Source organism: Columba livia, chromosome Z, assembly GCF_036013475.1.
Source record: "Columba livia isolate bColLiv1 breed racing homer chromosome Z, bColLiv1.pat.W.v2, whole genome shotgun sequence".
Taxonomy (NCBI): domain Eukaryota; kingdom Metazoa; phylum Chordata; class Aves; order Columbiformes; family Columbidae; genus Columba; species Columba livia.
Window position 1 is genome coordinate 66,085,764 of NC_088642.1, and position 17,165 is coordinate 66,102,928.

Sequence of the window (17,165 nt, forward strand, 5' to 3'; positions counted from 1 at the left end):
TATTTCTGTAATAAGATAAAAGCAAACAAAAAACGAATGTCTCTCAGATATTTATATTTTTAATGAATGATGAGGATTCAACTGTAAAGTTCATGTCCCATTAACAAATACCCTACACCTTCACCTGCTAGAGTGGTTGAACTCTGACCTTAGAAGCTTTATGCCAAGATCATCATTTTGGAGAGGAGAAGCCTTCCTTGTCTTAGATTGTTAATCAACAGCATGGCTTCACACCTGCCTGAATGCAGTGCCAAATGCCCAGCAACTCCCACAGATCTCAGGTATTATTCATCTGTCAGAGGTGGGCTGAACACTTTGCAAGCTCACTAATTCCAGATAGTTTACAAACTGGCTTTCACAAGACAGGAATAAGCCACAGCAAAACCAAATTAGTGTGGAAAAGGAAGGACAGGTTCACAAGTGTGTAATTGTATATTAGAATCACTTTGGTTATCTACATTTCGTGAAAAGTAAAAAATTCCTAAGGTCATTTCTCTCTCATTTGATATTTTCCTACTCACAATCAAGTGCATATTTAAGAGGCTCCCAAATAAAGTGGAGGTTGGTTCTTACTTCACAAATGAATTATTCAGGAGTAAATATCATGAGCTGGTTTTCTATAAATACATTGCATATTAATGTAACAATAACACTGTGTAGGTCAAGCTGACCTTTAATAGACACACAGCCTATTTATACATTCCATGTTGCTTATGTTATCAAGAGTACTTAGATGGGACTTCTTTTCTGTCAGCCTTGCAAAGCCCACACAAGTCCAAATGACACACCAGTGTGTCTTTTCGTGCCCCCATTTTCTTTGCAATTATTGAAGAGAATATAACAGTGAACTTTATGATTGACATAAAGAGAAAGAAAAGCTGGATCTTCCACCAGCAGTAAAATAACTAGAAATTTTACTTCTACCAGCAACATTTGATCTGGAAGCTGTGCAGAGTCAAGCACAGAATTCATGAGTGCTCTTCCAGAGACTGCAAACCCAGTTCTCTGGGGTGTGCCCGCTGCAGGGCTGCTGGTGCCTGCTTGGGACGTGCTCCTACTGACGGACCCAGCAGTCCAGGAGGAGAGCACACGCTGGGGAAGCCATCCTGCAGGAAGAGGGTGAAAGAAAGTGGGTGCAGATGAGTGAGATGCAGTTTGAGGAAAGGGAAAGATGGCAAATTGTAGCAAAATGGGGAAAAAGGAAATGAGAGAGAGAGGAGGACAGAAGGAGTATGCCCAAGTGCAGGAACTGCCAGAGTACCTGTGTATGTCAGGTTTGATTTACGCCTTTCGCAGTTTTTTCCTTTGAGAATGTCACTCTGTAATGTTCACATATATTGTTCTTTTGCTGCAATTCCAACACATACAGCTAATGACACAATGTTTTTGACCTATGGATCTAATAATCTGGCAGAAATACTGAGGGGATCTAAGATGACTAAAATGGGAGAGAAAAATACACAGTATCTTTCTCTGCTCATTCTTTGAGTCTGATCCATACTCGCACTAAATGATTGGGAAGAAATCCTTTGACCTCACAGGTCATGCACCAGGTCCATTGTTTGTCATTACATGAGTGCAACAGAGCTTATTTCCTTTGCTTACATAAAACTCAAAACTAACACCAATCAATTGTGCATTTCTTATGTTTGGGTTTTTTTGTATTAGGAAAGGGCATGTGAAGTGGAGAAAGCCACGTGGGCCAGGTAATCCTTTACATTTCTACATCCCTCTAAAAGATGGGTTTATAGAGCAAAGGGCTGCACTTCTTGGATGCTTCTGATAAATACTACCCCTCCTTTTAAGTCTTAACAATTAAATGCTATCAGCTTAAAAAATCACTTAGCTGAACATCTGTTCAAGCAAACATGATGCACCAGTTGATTGTTCGGTGTCTATTATACACAGGATGATTAAAACACAAGAACAATGTGAGATTTTGGTAGGTAAAATTAATACAGAACCGAACAGATAATCAATATTGCATACCGCAGGTACTCATATATTTTATCACACATATTTTTTAATTGAATGTAAGGTTCAAGTACAATGCCATTCAGATTTGTTAGCTAGTATTACCCACCTTGGCTAGTCACAGTATTTACACCAAATTAAAATACCTTTTCTTTTATGCAGGTTTACAGAATTATCTGAACACAGAATAATGAATGTGGACACTTAAAACCTCAGAATTTCAGGAAACAATGTAAGTGTTCAGTAGAGATACCCAACACTCCCTGCGTCTGCCTTCCAAACTGCCTGTTGTGCAAATGATCTTGACTACAAATGAGGTGGTGCCTCAGAAAAGAGTTAAAAAACATAATGTGTGACAGAAAAGTGGGTGGAAGATTTTTTTTTTCACATTTCTTTTATACATCTGGGCATAGTAGTAAAAAACTAAAACCAGAGTTCCACTTGCAAAAATATTTATTGAATTGCACTCCTATATTGGCACTTTTGCAGGCTCATTAACTAAAATTTGAATTTTGTGAAGTCAGTGGAGATTTGAAATATTAGCTCCGTTGATATCAACACCACCTTAGATGTCTGCACATATATAGGCTATATTCCAGCGTCTTCTTGGCCATTTGTTTGTGAAAGTTGTGCATTAAAACACAATACCTACTGCAAATGTGGGTAGATTTCTTTTCTGTTTGTAAATTTAAACACAGTCTGTCAGTTTTAATGAAACATACTGGTGGTTACTGCCTTGCACTTATTTATAGGCCACAAGACCTTTATATTTCATTTTTTTAAACAATACTAATTCTAGGACAAATATAAGAGTTTGGAGAGGAAAAAAAAACCCAACCAACCAAACACTAAAGCACTGTGAGCAAAGAGGCCCTGAAGAAAATTTTACTGGAGTAATTTAAATCAGATTTATCCACCAACTATCTCTATCAATCTACATGGATCTCATGTGTTTCACTGAAATAATGAAGAACAGCACTGAGTTACCTGATAAACTTAAGTATAGTACCTAATTTTCAAAAATGCTGGTCTTCTGTGTCTCCCAAGATGGATTTGAGATTTCAAAACACTTTCTTCCTGTGCCACAAAGGGAGAAGCTTCTGGATCATACTACATGGTACAAGGTTAATACAGGGGAAATGTAGAGAGGAAAGGTCTGAAAGCTGAACAAGCCATGTCTGGGAAGCAACTGAAATAAGCTCGAGCAATGGAAAATAACTGAGAGCTGATCTTATTTCTGAATCTTCATTAAGTCTGAATTGAACTCCAGTCAACATATCTAGCTTTTCTGTGATCTTCAATCTGCCATAAAGGTTCTATTCCCGCTAATGGGCTCTTTCCAACCTGCTTTTCTTCTCTAATTTTTAAAAAGGATTTGATGAAGTCTATTTACTGCTTCAGATGATTTGTTATTTTTGGTTTTGTTAGCACTATTTGAGACACCACAGGCATCCGCAGCCCAGGACCTTTGCTTTAAGAGAAAAGATGAGTGCAGAGGATTGTAACAAAAAATTACAAAATTATAACTTTTCATTAAAAAATGTAAAATTTAGATTGGAAGTATGTTCTCCTTCTAGCAACTGAAAAGCTTGGCTACCATGTGGGTAAAGATGAGACTTACTGGGTGCAGCAGTTAGAAAGCCTGCTCACCTGCAAATAAAGGAAGCCAAACATGTAACTGCCATAAATTTCTCATGTCCTTTTTCTGCACTGAATGGGAATAGCTTGGGCACAGAGTGGTGATGACTCCACACACACTTTGGCATTAACCAAAGAGAGAAGCAATGTGAATCACGATGAGAGTAGAAATAATGGTGTGGATATTGCAAGGGCTAAAATTGCCCTTGTGTTGGCAAAACAAGTGTCAGCTTCAGCTTTTGAAGAAGGAAATGGAAAAGTAGATTTGCCTTGTCCAAGAGATACAGAGACATTTAAAACGCTGTATGTGATGTTGCAAAGAGAACGTTAGAGAAACCTAAATGCAAGGAAGTGCTACATATAGTTTACGGCCATCAATGTTTGGAAGTTCTCACTGTCAGCCATATTTTAACTCTCTTTAGTCCCTCACATCTCCTTCACAAGTGCTATTTCTCATGACACTTATTACTACAGCAAGAAATGTCCTATGGACACACATTCACCAAGTAAACACCTGGCCCTGAATTTTCTGGAAGCCTACCAGAAGCTGAGATTCAAGTCACCCTACGGCTGGAAAGCAATTATGGTTTTCCTGTGAACTTCTCAGACCAAAGCAACCATGGTCTTCCTGCTAACTTCTCAAAGAAAAAAAATAATTACACCACCCTTGGATAAAGCAGGCAAACTGTTAACATGCACGTAGTGGGATGCTTGTCGCATTTTTCCTAATGTCAGCGTTAATCCATCCAACATCAAACCAGTAGACCCTCATTCTTTTCTATATTCCATATGGCAAATTACCTACCTTTTTTTTCTACTTTTTTTCACCCCGATTTACTAAAGAAATAAAATAAATACATCTCTACAAAAATACAAGAGGATAGGATTTTTGTAATTTTAAAATTGCTGCAAAAGCCAGAGGTGAAGCAAAACAGTGGTTACCATACACATCAGCCAAGTGACCTGTTTTAGTCAGCACCACAAGGAACCCATTTCCTAAGCTGCAAGACTTGGTGGAAGTATGTATACCAATCCATAAGCATGCAAAACTCTTGCAGAAGATTCAGAGACATTCAGACTCATGAAAGCAATGGAAATGGAAAAAAAAAAAAAAAAAAAGGTTCATGGGGAGAAGGCAAAAGGAAAGTATTTGTTTGCTTTTGCAACAGAAAACAAAAAAAATAATAGGAATACCTTCAGCAAGTGGGTCCAGTGTGTGAATCATGAGCTGGAAGATGCTGTTCCTCATCAGACTGTTGTGGAGAGATGCAGAGCTTCCTCCGCGCTGGAGTCGTGGCTTGGTCTAGGTGGAAAAATAAGGGGAAATATTTAGGGTTTTTTTTTGTTATTTGAGTGGAAACAGGTCTGAAACACTATGAACTGATCTCACATGTCACTACACAGTGAAGCATTTTCAATCATCACCTATAGCAAGTTATATTAAACTATACACCATATTAAGCATTGCCATATGTACAGATGTTTGTCTGGATGGGATGGATCATCAGATTAGTCATTAGTCTCCCAAGGCAGAAGAGAAGCGAAAAAGAATCTTTCTTTGTGATAACTCTTAAAATGTTAAGAAAATAAACCCCCCACATTTGCACCAGGAAGAATTAATATTTTGTGTTTCTTTGTAGAACATTGTGGTTGAACCCCTGAAGCAAGTTCTAATATTTATTGCCTCAGTACATTGCAAATTATATGCGGATTATCAAAACTGTGGACAAAAAGGGCAGAGAGCACCCTTTTTTAATGGTAAAATCCTACAGCTCAGTCAGAGTGAAATATACTCTTTGCTTTGGTTCAATCTAATAAATGCTGATTGCAAAACCAGATTGTGAGCGTGATAAGGCATTGCAGACACCCATAGCAATGGACCTAACACACAGGCATCTTTCACACACTTTTAAAGAAATATAAAATGTATTCTGAAGTTCTTGTCCCCATGCCATTGTCTAGGACAATAATCAATGCATTTAATACATCCCATAGAGTAAGGCTGCTTTGTGGATGGCTGTCTGCTTGCTCCAGTAAAAAGGATAATCAGAGCCAGCAGATTGCTGACTAATAAGACCCTGAAATCCAATTAGAGGAAAAAAAACAACCCTGAAGAAAATAGTATTTTGTAACAATACATGGTACATGGATTAATCCTTGGTGTCATACAAACACTAAATGAAAAATTATAGAAACTAAACAAGAAAATTAGTTCACTGCTTTCTCATTGGAAAGAAATTATTTGAATTCTATAGCAGCACAGGATGGGGAATGAAATCCCAGTAATATAGAAAAACGCTGATGTGTGCCAAACCAAAGAAAGGCTTGTCTCACCACCCTCCTGAGAAATAAATGCTCAGACACATACTAATTGCTGCCTACCGTCAGTGTTTGGTCATCCTTGTCGCCAGCATTAGGTGACTGCATGAACAGGAAAAAGAACAAAAAGAAGTGTCAGATGGAGCATACATAGAAAGGAAAGGCAGTAAAACACCACAGATGTCCAATCCTATGAATGCTGTTGTCATAGGTTTTTGAACCAGTCAAAGTAAAGCATGCAAGTGATCAAGTAATTCAGAGTAAATTCACACTGCAACATTGCAGGAGACTTTTATTTTTGTAATTTTCTTGGATAGAAACTGTTGTCACTTCAGGGCCTGGCACGCAGCAGCTGGGCTGCAGATCACGATGTTCAGTTCACACAAATTACTCCCAGTATGTCAACCAGTTTGAAAGAGTGAGGGCTGAAAAACTAAAAGCAAGAAGAAACTCTGGATTGACCAACAATTCAACGAGAAGCCTAAAAAGGAGAAACAATACTCTGGCATTTTTCAGGAAGGGACTGAGCACAGAAATTTTAAAAAGATGTTTCAGTTTAACCACTCCAAGCAAATGGCTATTGAGCCCAAACTGGCAGCTCTGGCTAGGGGCAGGCAACATGGCACTGCTTTGCCACGAAGAAAAATGCTTTCAAGTAAGTGATGTATGTGATTTGTGATTCCTTTGTCCTATCCCTAGAAGAACAGCAGCAGAGAACATCATCAGGCATCACTTCTGAGGCTGAACTGAATTTGCACTAAAAACAAGCAAATGCAAAATTTTGCATCTGATTTTTATTCCTGAGTTTTGCTTGCTTCTTTACTAGAAGTAAAACTTGTGTTAAATGGGAACACAGGACTTTTGTCATGGAATATGTTTCCATGACATCTTGAAAGTTATGTAATAAAAGTTGTGTTATTTTTCCAGTAATTTTGCTTAACCTGAGGAAGGAAAGTTAACACCAGAATACAAAACATGAAACTTCAGTCACCAAGTACTAATTAAAATAGGACACACTGCAAACTCCAGCTGTCTCACATTCAGTCTTATTTGGTCACAACCTCTTCCCCACATACCGGCATGAAAATAATTTCCTCCATCTCAAGGCTATTGTTTGGTGCATTACATAAGAAGACAAAAATTAAATCACAACTTGTCTACGGATCATCACCCCAGTGCAGTGAAACCCGGCTTTCGGACAGACATCAACACTAACTTTCAGGACATGCCTTTTGAGTTAGTGAATTAATCTTGAAGGTTAAGTGGAAGGCAAGCAGTTATGAGTAAACCTTGGTAACAGAGCAGATCCTTTATGTTTCATAATAAGTAAAAGAATAAGCAGAACTCAACCTTTTGTCAAAAATGTAACCCCCAATCTATGAATATTAACTTGAAGAAGAGATAATCAGGCAAAGAAAAGATCCTTGATCTTTGTTCTGATAAAGGAACTACCTGTCACATCTGAAATCAGTCTTCCCGGGTGTGACAAATGGTTAGGGAAAAAAAAAACTTTATGCCTCTACTGCGTGGAAAGAACTTTTAATGTAATGGAAGCGAAAGGAAAGAAAAAGAAAATACAAAACCTGTGTTCTAAAATGTCAATAAAGTATGGATACAGCTTAGAAAATTTTTGCATAATATGTATACTTGTACATCGTATAGATGCACATGCTCTTTCACACACTTGCAAATCCATGCTTTATTTGTGCACACTGTGACCTTCATGGGAGGGAAAATTTACCTTACAGCAAAATTTGCAAGAAAGCAAAAGAGACAAGCTAGGAAAAGTTACTGTCTCCAAAGAAGCAATTTAGGAAAGTCAAGTCCTAAAGATCTGTGAGCATAGTTACAGAAGTAAAGCTTGTGAGATGTGGATGAGAGTTCCAAACTGAAACTTAAACAAAAGTTAAAAAAAAAATTATTTATTATTATTATTTGTGGCTTTGACCTTTTGAATATAGGAAATTTGTTTCTTAATTTTAATACTGAAAGACATGAGAATATATAATCAATAAATCTGAGTAATTCATTGTGTTCTACCTGACAAAGGGCTGAAGAATGTCACTTTGCTTATGGCCAGGAAGGGTTCAGAGCATTCAGCATGCCTCAAAAATACTGAGAATGCTCTAGGCTTAATATGAAGGCATTCCTAAAAAAAAAAAAAAATTAAGGAAACACTGTCGTTTACTTGAAAGGGAATGGGATGAAGCTGCATGAATGTATAAAAACAACTACATGGTAATTTGTACCATATGATTTAATTTGGAGAAGATAGTTATGTTATAAAGAGAAAGAATAATGAAATATAATTTGCATATATGTTAAGCAAATAAAAGTGAAAAACACATCTGAAGTAATTTAAATCTTCATCAGTACAGAATGGGATACAACATAGCGAAACAAATTTTTTAAATTGTTTTTTTCCACACATGATTAGTAATGCAATTGTTTCTGAGCTTAACTTGCCAGCAAAGTTGCATTCTAGAAGACATATTCAAGACTGGAATATAAAGAGAATTTTAAGGCACAAAAGCCTCCACAGTTTTAGGGACAGGAATGTAAACAATGGTTTCACATTTTGGTGATACTAAATACTTATAATGTCTGAATTAACTTCTGGATTAACAATAATAACACCTTAAAACAATCTTTTAAACTACGGCAGTGAAAAAGTCAGCTGTGGTGTTGCTGTTTCCATCATGTATTTGATGGTATTTTGTCCCCATTGGGATGGCAAATTAAACCATTGCCCTATTGTTTAAAGTGAGGTTTAAATTTATCTGTTCATTGCTATGTAAGTTTGGTACCACATACTGCATTGCAAGTATTCTGAAATATCACTTTTCCTTTACAGAAACATTTAGTATTCAGACATTTTATGTAATATTTTAATTTAAGACAAGAGTCTTTACACTGGGAGTGAATATTGTATTGTTGGACATACTCAGTAGTGGCTTCATTAAAGACACACTTTTCTGTAAAGATAATTTTGCTCCTAAATCATGGCAACCATTGTATAATAGCCTCCTCAGATCAGAAAGAGATGGAAATTCTGTGTCATCTGTGCAGGACAAATATTTCTGAAAGACTTACTAGTAAAAAATTATCTTTTGCAACTACATATAATTTCTTTAAAACCATACATATATTACAGTTACACAAAGTGAAAACAATGTACTCTAGTATACTGCCTTATAAGAAAGTATGTGGGGTACAATCCCTTATGTTTTAATCCAAATTATAGAAGATTAATCATGAGACAATTCACTGATTTTTTTTACAGAATTAACTGAAGTATTTGTTGGCTCTCCTGTATGCCACAGCAAGTACTTAAGAGTTTGTGCATCCTCCTGCCTCTATTGTTTGCCCCACCTGTGCTAAAAGTCTTAAAACATTTTATTTCAAGAAGAATGCAAAAAGACATGTCTACTTGCTATGAAGAAATGATCTTTGCTATCCTTTTCACACATCTCTTTTTCTTGGTGACGTAAGTCCATTAGTGATTAATCCTGACATCCCCCTTGCCTTTTTTGGGAATGTATGTTCCTGAGAAACAGACGCCTGAAGTAATTAGTGCATGAGATGATGCCTCACTAACTATGTGGCAAATCTCCTCATGCTTTCCTTTAAAATAAAGGGCATAATGACAGTCAAATGAGGGTCAGAATCTATGAAAAAAACTCAAAATATTTGATACAGAACATGCTTGTTAACAAAAGATGGCCAGTAACCTGAACTACCTATTAGAGTATGTATTCCAAAACCAGAATTAAGAGAGCTGACTGTCCACAGCTCTAGAATTGCCACTCTAGCTGAAGTTTCTGTGTCACAGGTTCAATAGCCTGAAACAACTAGCAAACTGGACTTCACACTCCCTTCTCTTAATATGAGAAAAATCAGGCTGCCAAACTACAGCAGGTAAAAACAAAACTGGATTTCAACCTCTTTTCTACTGTGTGGGTTCATTTCTCTTTCCTGATTGCTAAATCTTTTCCAACTATAATAGCTAAAAAGCTAATTTTTTTAATCAGCTTGTAGGGGAACAATGAAAGTTCACAAAGTTTAGTGGCTGGAAGTGTTATGCTGAATGCAATATGGTGTCTCTAATTACTGTAGAATATGAGCCCAGATAAGGTTTTGATAAATTGTCTCAAGATGTTTTATAGTGAAGGACTTCTGTTATTCTCTCTTACGCTTGCTTTCAAAAGTGGCATCTGGACACTGCAATTTTATATCTACCAGTGAGTCACTGTTTGTCAGTCCTGAAGTCAATTACAGGTGATAGTTTTCTTGGTGCACAGGGGTCTCTAATCTTTGCAAGACGTTTCTGCTTAAGGTCTGTGTTTTTTTGTTAGGCAGAACTGCAGAAAAACTAGATGTACTTCAAAGGCAGCTACTGAAGTCAATTTAGTTAACCTAAGAGGGTCTAGATCCTTTCTAAAAATCAGTATTCTGTGTGCTAGAAATGTACTTGGTATAGAATAGCTCTGCATTTATTTGAAATTATATGATGTTAGGTTAATGCATAACTAAAATCCAATGCAACAAAGTCAGCGAGACAGATTTCAGAAGTTAGCCTAATAAGCTCAGTGAAGGAACAAAAAACAATACCAAACCAAACCAAGCATCAAATCAAGCAAGCATCGAACCAACCCACCAACCAAAAAAAAAAAAAAAGTAAGGTATTATTTTATCTAGTTCTCTTATTACATACCTCTCTTGGATTTTGGAGATCCCTTGGATCTCCCTTCCATGAATATCTCAAAACAATCCCATGTTATAACCCTTGCCTACACAATGGCTAGGATTTATATAGTTGGAACGGAGCTGAAAAGTTCAAGTCCTAATGATCTCAATGTACTTAAACTAGAATTCTTTCAGATGGAAAGTAAACTGCTGGTAAGTATTTTAATTTCTGTATTACGGCTTAGTAGACCATTACCAGAATCCAGTCTGTGAACTGAGTACAGAACCTTGGATCTTATTTAAAACAGAAGAGGAAAAGCTTTAGTAAGCACACTGTAGAAAAATAAACTAAAATTTCCTTTCACTTTGCCTGCTTCTTCCTTCCTTCCTTCCACCTTTCTCTCTCCTAAAAGTAAACAGGGAGTTCTACCTGAAGAAGCAGACTTCTGTATTGTTGAACAAAATAAATACAATTCACACAGAATCACAGCATGTCAGGGATTGGAAAGGACCTCAAAAGATGATCTAGTTCAATCCCCCTGCCGGAGCAGGAACACCCAGATGAGGCTACACAGGAACATGTCCAGGTGGGTTTTGAATGCCTCCAGAGAAGAAGACTCCACAACCTCCCTGGGCAACCTGTTCCAGTGCTCTGTCACCCTGACTGAGAAGTTTCTTCTCACATTTAAGTGGAACCTCCTGTGTTCCAGTTTGTACCCAGTGCCCCTTGTCCTACCATTGGTTGTCACCAAGAAGAGCCTGGCTCCATCCTCGTGACACTCACCCTTTACATATTTATAAACATGAATGAGGTCACCCCTCAGTCTCCTCTTCTCCAAGCTAAAGAGACCCAGCTCCCTCAGTCTTCCCTCACATGGGAGATGCTCCACTCCCTTAATCATCTTCATGGCTCTGCGCTGGACTCTCTCAAACAGTTTCACAAAAACCATACCCAAAATTGAATTGACATTGAAAGCTCACTTTATTAATCAAAACAAAGAATCTATCAAATTAAGCCAGAACTGCAGAGTCATTGGGCTGTACCAAATTTGGATACCTGGCTGCATTTACAACTGCTTGTTTACAGACACCTAGTATGAAAGTTCTAGCCCTGGGCAAAGCAGAATAGATTTGTTCATCCGGATCAGTCTCCTCCCTCGTGTCACTCTGTTCATGAAACTACCCAATGTGCATACACATAGCGAATTCTCATAAATGTTCAGAAGAGATGCATCTTAGCTGATTCAAACAGTGAGAGATGGATGGTTTAAGGTATCAGTTGCTAAATTGTATGCTAATGTTAGGTCAACTGATTTAATTACAGATTTTTACATATACCGTTATCTGAAATAGGATATTACTCATCCCGTCGGCCTGTTGGACCAGTCATATGTCATTTAGTTATTCCACATGTATAAGAAAGTCAGTCTGCCCTGTGTCTCTTACCTTCTCTGAACTTGCTTAAAGTCAGGTATCTTTGGCTTAGGATGGCAATGTAATAGCTCAAGCTTAAAGACATGATGAGTTTTTAATCACCTTAGTGTCAGAAGTAATTACGCAGTTTTAAGTTGTCCTCTTATCCTCATTTCTAGACTTGTCAATGAAGTCACCTTTTGTGATTTTTTAAAATTATATAAATTAGCAACACAGTTCTATACATCTGTGTAACCTTTAAGGGGGCAAAAGAATCTTAAAAAAAAAAATCTGGAGTTAGGTACTTACAGCGGTCTTTAAGATACTCATGCACATAAAATCTTTGTTCACAAGTGACAGTTTAAATACTTCAGTATGGATTTATTTGGCTAGCTTTAAAATACCTGGATTTAAAGTGTTTAATATGCTGCTACTTGATCAACAACATTACATGGGAAAGCATTAGTGAGTGTTCCAAGATTAAGTTCTCAATATTTTTTTTAAAAGTCTGAATTAAAATCACCCATGACACAAACTACAAATTCTGGGCAGAGGGCTTGGAAGGTTTTCAGCTGAACTCCAACAACACCACAGAGACTCCTGACAGCAGGTGACTCCTCTTCATTTCTTACAACTCAATCAAACCTCAGTGGCTCATTAAGAAGCCATCAAAAAAGCATTTCCTAGGACTTCTGCTTACCTAAATTCACAAAGGATCTGCTACAGATTGTGGAAGCTTTAGAGTTTGTCTTAAAAATAGTCACAATAATGTCCAGAGAGGAAAGTGCTTGGCAAACCTTAGGGCTTGGTGATGCTATGCTGATATGCAGCTACCAAATAAATCTCATTGCAGCAAGCTAGCTGTACATTGCAGAGGATTCATCACAAGGGCAAAAGAGGCTGAAGCTTCACTGCCTGTCCGCGCCCAGCACCCTGGGGACCCTGAGGGACTCAGGCAGCTCCAGCTGCAGGGAACCCAGCCTGCACAGCCCGTAGGGGCGAACTGCTGAATCAGTGTGTCCTCAGCTGCCCTGGTCACCTCCCCTTTCCACCAAGTTCTGCTCACTTCTCTGTCTTACTTCACAACTGCCTTTCCCCCTCAGGGGACTTCATCATCAGACAGCAGAAACTCAGACCAGATCTGGCTCTCAGGATAGCAACTGCAAGAAGAATGTAATCAAACGTCAGGGGGCATGTAAAATAATGAAGGATACTGAGAAAGCTAGATGAGCATTGCTAATAGTTGATATTTCCCACAGTGTCAGAAGGGGAGAGAGAATAGAAGGTAGAACGCAGGCCCTTAAATGAGACAAAGGGAAAGCCTTGGCATGCTGTATCTATCCTGTGGCACTACGTTTTCCATGAAACAAAAATAACATTTAAGAAGGCCTACTTCACACATTTTAAAAAAGAGGGAATAAAAAGAAAGGCTCACCAAAACAATTAGGATGAAGTACGAATGTTTCAAACAACTGTGCTTCAAAATGGAAAGTCCTCATCCACCGGGTGCACAGCACCAGCTCTGAGCTGCAGGACTCTGGGTATCAGTTTTAAACCAACCTGACAGCAAAATATAGCAGACTGCCTCTGTTCCTCCATTTCCCCATCTGTCAGCTGGGAATAGAGCCACTGTCAGTAAATAACTTCATTCTCAATAAGAGGGATTATTGCTTTTGGGCAGGTTACCAGGTAAGGCTGTCTTCTCTTCAGCAATTAATTTTGCTCTTTGGGTTTTGCACCTTCTACTGAGCACAACATCTCAATAAGCTACAAAGCAGAACTTCTCTGAGAGAAGCAACTCCAATAGCTATAGGAAGAAGATCAAAATGTACCTCTCTCAATGGTCTTTCAGCTAACAAACATCAAAGGTTTTTTACCTTTTCAGACTACTCATGGTTTACAAGATTATATGACAATCAAAGCACATAAAATGTTTGTACTTTTTACATCTAACAAGATGTTAGACTGATTGTTCAACATTGTAAAAGGAAAACTGATGAAAAGATGTTTTTATTTAATGCACCTACTAATTGGACTATCGTACACTTTCTCAGTTTAAAAATTTAAAATCAGACATTAAAACTGAAGCAAAACAAAACATTGCTAAGAGCAAATACCTTAATTTTGCAAATTTGACTAAACAGTATTTCAGGCTCACTGTCCTTATAACAGACATTGAATACCATCTACCTTCATATTCATCCTTCAGGATAACCATTTTCAGCTATTTTCACCACTGCTTTCTAGGTCTTTCTGATCACCCGAAACATGCAAATGCCATCTAAGAGTTTGTCTTGTATCTGGCGAGGGTGTAAGAAATGGTAGGGAGAAAAAGCATTAAGAAAAAATAGAAAATAAATTTTACAGAAACACCTGCAGATAAGAAATCAGCACTGTACTGCTAGCGAGGCTCGTAGAGCTGCATGCAGAAAAGCAAGTCCGAATATCCAAATTTCATCTACAACCATAAAGCAAAACAAATTGTTTTCTTCACATTAGGTGAAGAAAAAAAGGACCACATCAGCTTCTGTCTTACTCTGATTCCTCTTGCCTTTTAATTATTTTTCTACAGTGTTCTGCTTTGCATTAAGATGAAAGAGAAGATCTGTGGCTCTGTAAGCTGGGCTTCTGGAGACCACCAGGCACGTGTTCTGGAAAATCTGCAGCATTTACATGCCGGGTTACTTTTAACTCCTTTGGAGCCAAGAGATGAAACAGCGGCAGAAAGACCTGAGGAGCACTGTTTCTAAATGTAGAGTTACAGCATTAAGAACTTAAATCAGACCTCCCCCATTTTGGCTTTCAGTGTTTGGATACCTAATTTAGGGAATTATGTCCTACATTGCATAGCAAAGGATAAACAGAAAATCTTTGCGCATACCTTCTTCTATCAGCCTGCTACTTCATGCTGCCTTTCATACTACTGATTTGTCCCTGTCTACTGCAGAACAAGATGCCTGCAGGTAATCCATTGCCACATATAATCCAGAAGCAGTGGCTATGTTGCTTTCCTCAGCAAAACTTGGTCTTCCCAGAACAGCTTCTTAATATTTAGGGTAAACCTGCAGCTTCAAGGAGAATTTCTACTGTGATCCGAGAGAATAAGGCATTTGGGGAAAAAGATGGTCTGGAGTTTGGAAGGACTGAATCATGGAAGGGTGTAGTAGGAGACCATGGCTGCAAGAAAGCACGACAGAGTTCACAGTGGAGTGGTGAGGGTAGCAGCCTAAGAAGCTAGTGGCCCTAGCTCAGGCTCATATCTGCCTTACACCTCTCCTTCCATTTACAGCCTAGGACAAAAGCATTTCTTTACATCAAAGCTGCCAGGTGAGCTTTATTGCAAATCATGAGATTTCTGAGAAACTTTTGCTGAGTTATGTTATTCTGGATACCAGACAAAAATCACAATCCGCAAGGTCTTTCAACTAGAAACTCACAGTAACTCCATCCATCTTTTATGTTATCCCATTCCACTATAAAAAAACTTACAGCCTCATTTCTCTAAGCTTTGGAACAGTCACAAGCAGACCATGCCATTACCTCTAAGTGTAAGCCTTCTTTTATCCAACAGTTGCTCCCCAAATGCTCAGTCTGCCTCTATCTTTTCCAATTACGATTTTGGTCCCAGAACTTCTCCTTCTTTCATCATGTCTCAGACCTTCTTGGTGACTTTTTTTCTCCTCTTTGGCAGGCACAATGCCCATGGAAGCCCAGTCCGCCATGCACACCTCTGCTCCAGGGACTGGCGCAACTCTTTATCTAACATGGATACCCCTACTGTTTCAGTTATCTGCTTTCCTTAAGATGTACAATCAAAACAAACCTGCATTTACCAAGGAGAGGGATGCTATGCCCCTCGGGTTTAAAAACTGCACAGCTCCACCTAGGCTTTCATCAGAGTGAAAGTTATGAGAAATGGAAGGATCAGGGGAAGCCTTTAATAAAAATTATGCCCTTGCATTAAGTCAACTCACCATGACAGAGGGGATATGAAAACAAGACTTGGACGTGCATAGCAATGCTGAACCCTCATAATGAAACATGCTGGGTGGGAATTCCGTTAAAACAAACAAGAACACTTTCTGAGCCTCAGTCTAAATAATTGGTGATTATTTAATAATAAAACTCCAGTTCCTGCAGCTAGGTTCCAGGTTGGCATGTTTGTGGCTTTACTGACACCCCAATGTAAATCCCTGTTTTTAAGTAATGCCATACTGCCAGATGTACAAAAATCTGGTTGTTCCATGAGAGAACAACCTGGTTCCCTAGGATAAACCTTTAATACAACAAAATTAATAATATAAATAAAACTGTAAGGTGAGGTAAGCTGGAAATCATGTGTTTTGCAGTCTAAACCTGTCTGGAAGTAATCCATAAACTAGTTTTTGGTTCCATAGAAAATTCCCATTGCTATGAATCTACACATTTCCGTTTCAACACAACACTGTGATCATTCTGTAAGCATCTAAAAACTTCATTAAATAACACACACATGATTCTCTTCAAAATACTCACTCGAATTTTTGGAAACTGAAGTCTCCAGAAAGCTAAATTTTCAGTAAACATGGTTCTTTCATATGGGAGTTCGTGGATTTTACCATTTTAATCCATTTTTTATAGAGTTGTGTTCTATGCATAGCCTTTTACGGTAACTAGCTTTTGTGCTTACAATGCTGACCAAAGGAGCCAGAGAGAACAAATATATTTGAATACTGAAATACCATCTTTCCATTCATAAAATGTTGTGTGGCCAGAATGAGCAGAAACACAGATTAAAACTCCCTTATTCTGTCTGCCTCATGTTTGTTTTACTGAAGACATCTCTGTATATACATGTTTTTAATATACTCCATAAATAGTATTCCTGAAGTTCTGCTGTGGATGTCTATGCCAATATATGAAGAGTCCTTTTTATAATATTTATTTTCTCTTTTAATTCAAAATTGTGCTTACCGAATGGGTAAGAATAATTAGGACTGTTACTGTCCAATTATTGTTAACTGTGTTTCATTTCCAAACTGAAATCCCTTATATACAACCACAGAAATCTTCTCTCAAACCATTCTACTTAAATCTGAGTTATCAAAACCTTTTTATTCTGGTTCACAGAGATTTTGCAATTACATGACAAAAAT

At 37.9% G+C, this 17,165-nt stretch overlaps 1 protein-coding gene across 7 annotated transcripts in view; it reads right to left on the reverse strand.

Moving 5' to 3' along the window:
- The window catches only part of SLC24A2 (solute carrier family 24 member 2), a 106,161-nt gene that overhangs the window by 44,173 nt on the left and 44,823 nt on the right, over nucleotides 1-17,165 (reverse strand). For 5 of the 7 annotated variants that reach the window (XM_065046213.1, XM_065046215.1, XM_065046211.1 and 2 more), the window contains exons 3-4: nucleotides 5,995-6,033; nucleotides 4,807-4,915 (exon numbers count right to left, since the gene is read on the reverse strand). In XM_065046213.1, coding sequence (XP_064902285.1) covers nucleotides 4,807-4,915; nucleotides 5,995-6,033 — 148 coding nt within the window. The remainder of the gene's footprint in view (nucleotides 1-4,806; nucleotides 4,916-5,994; nucleotides 6,034-17,165) is intronic. The other 2 variants (XM_065046216.1, XM_065046214.1) reach the window with 1 other exon arrangement.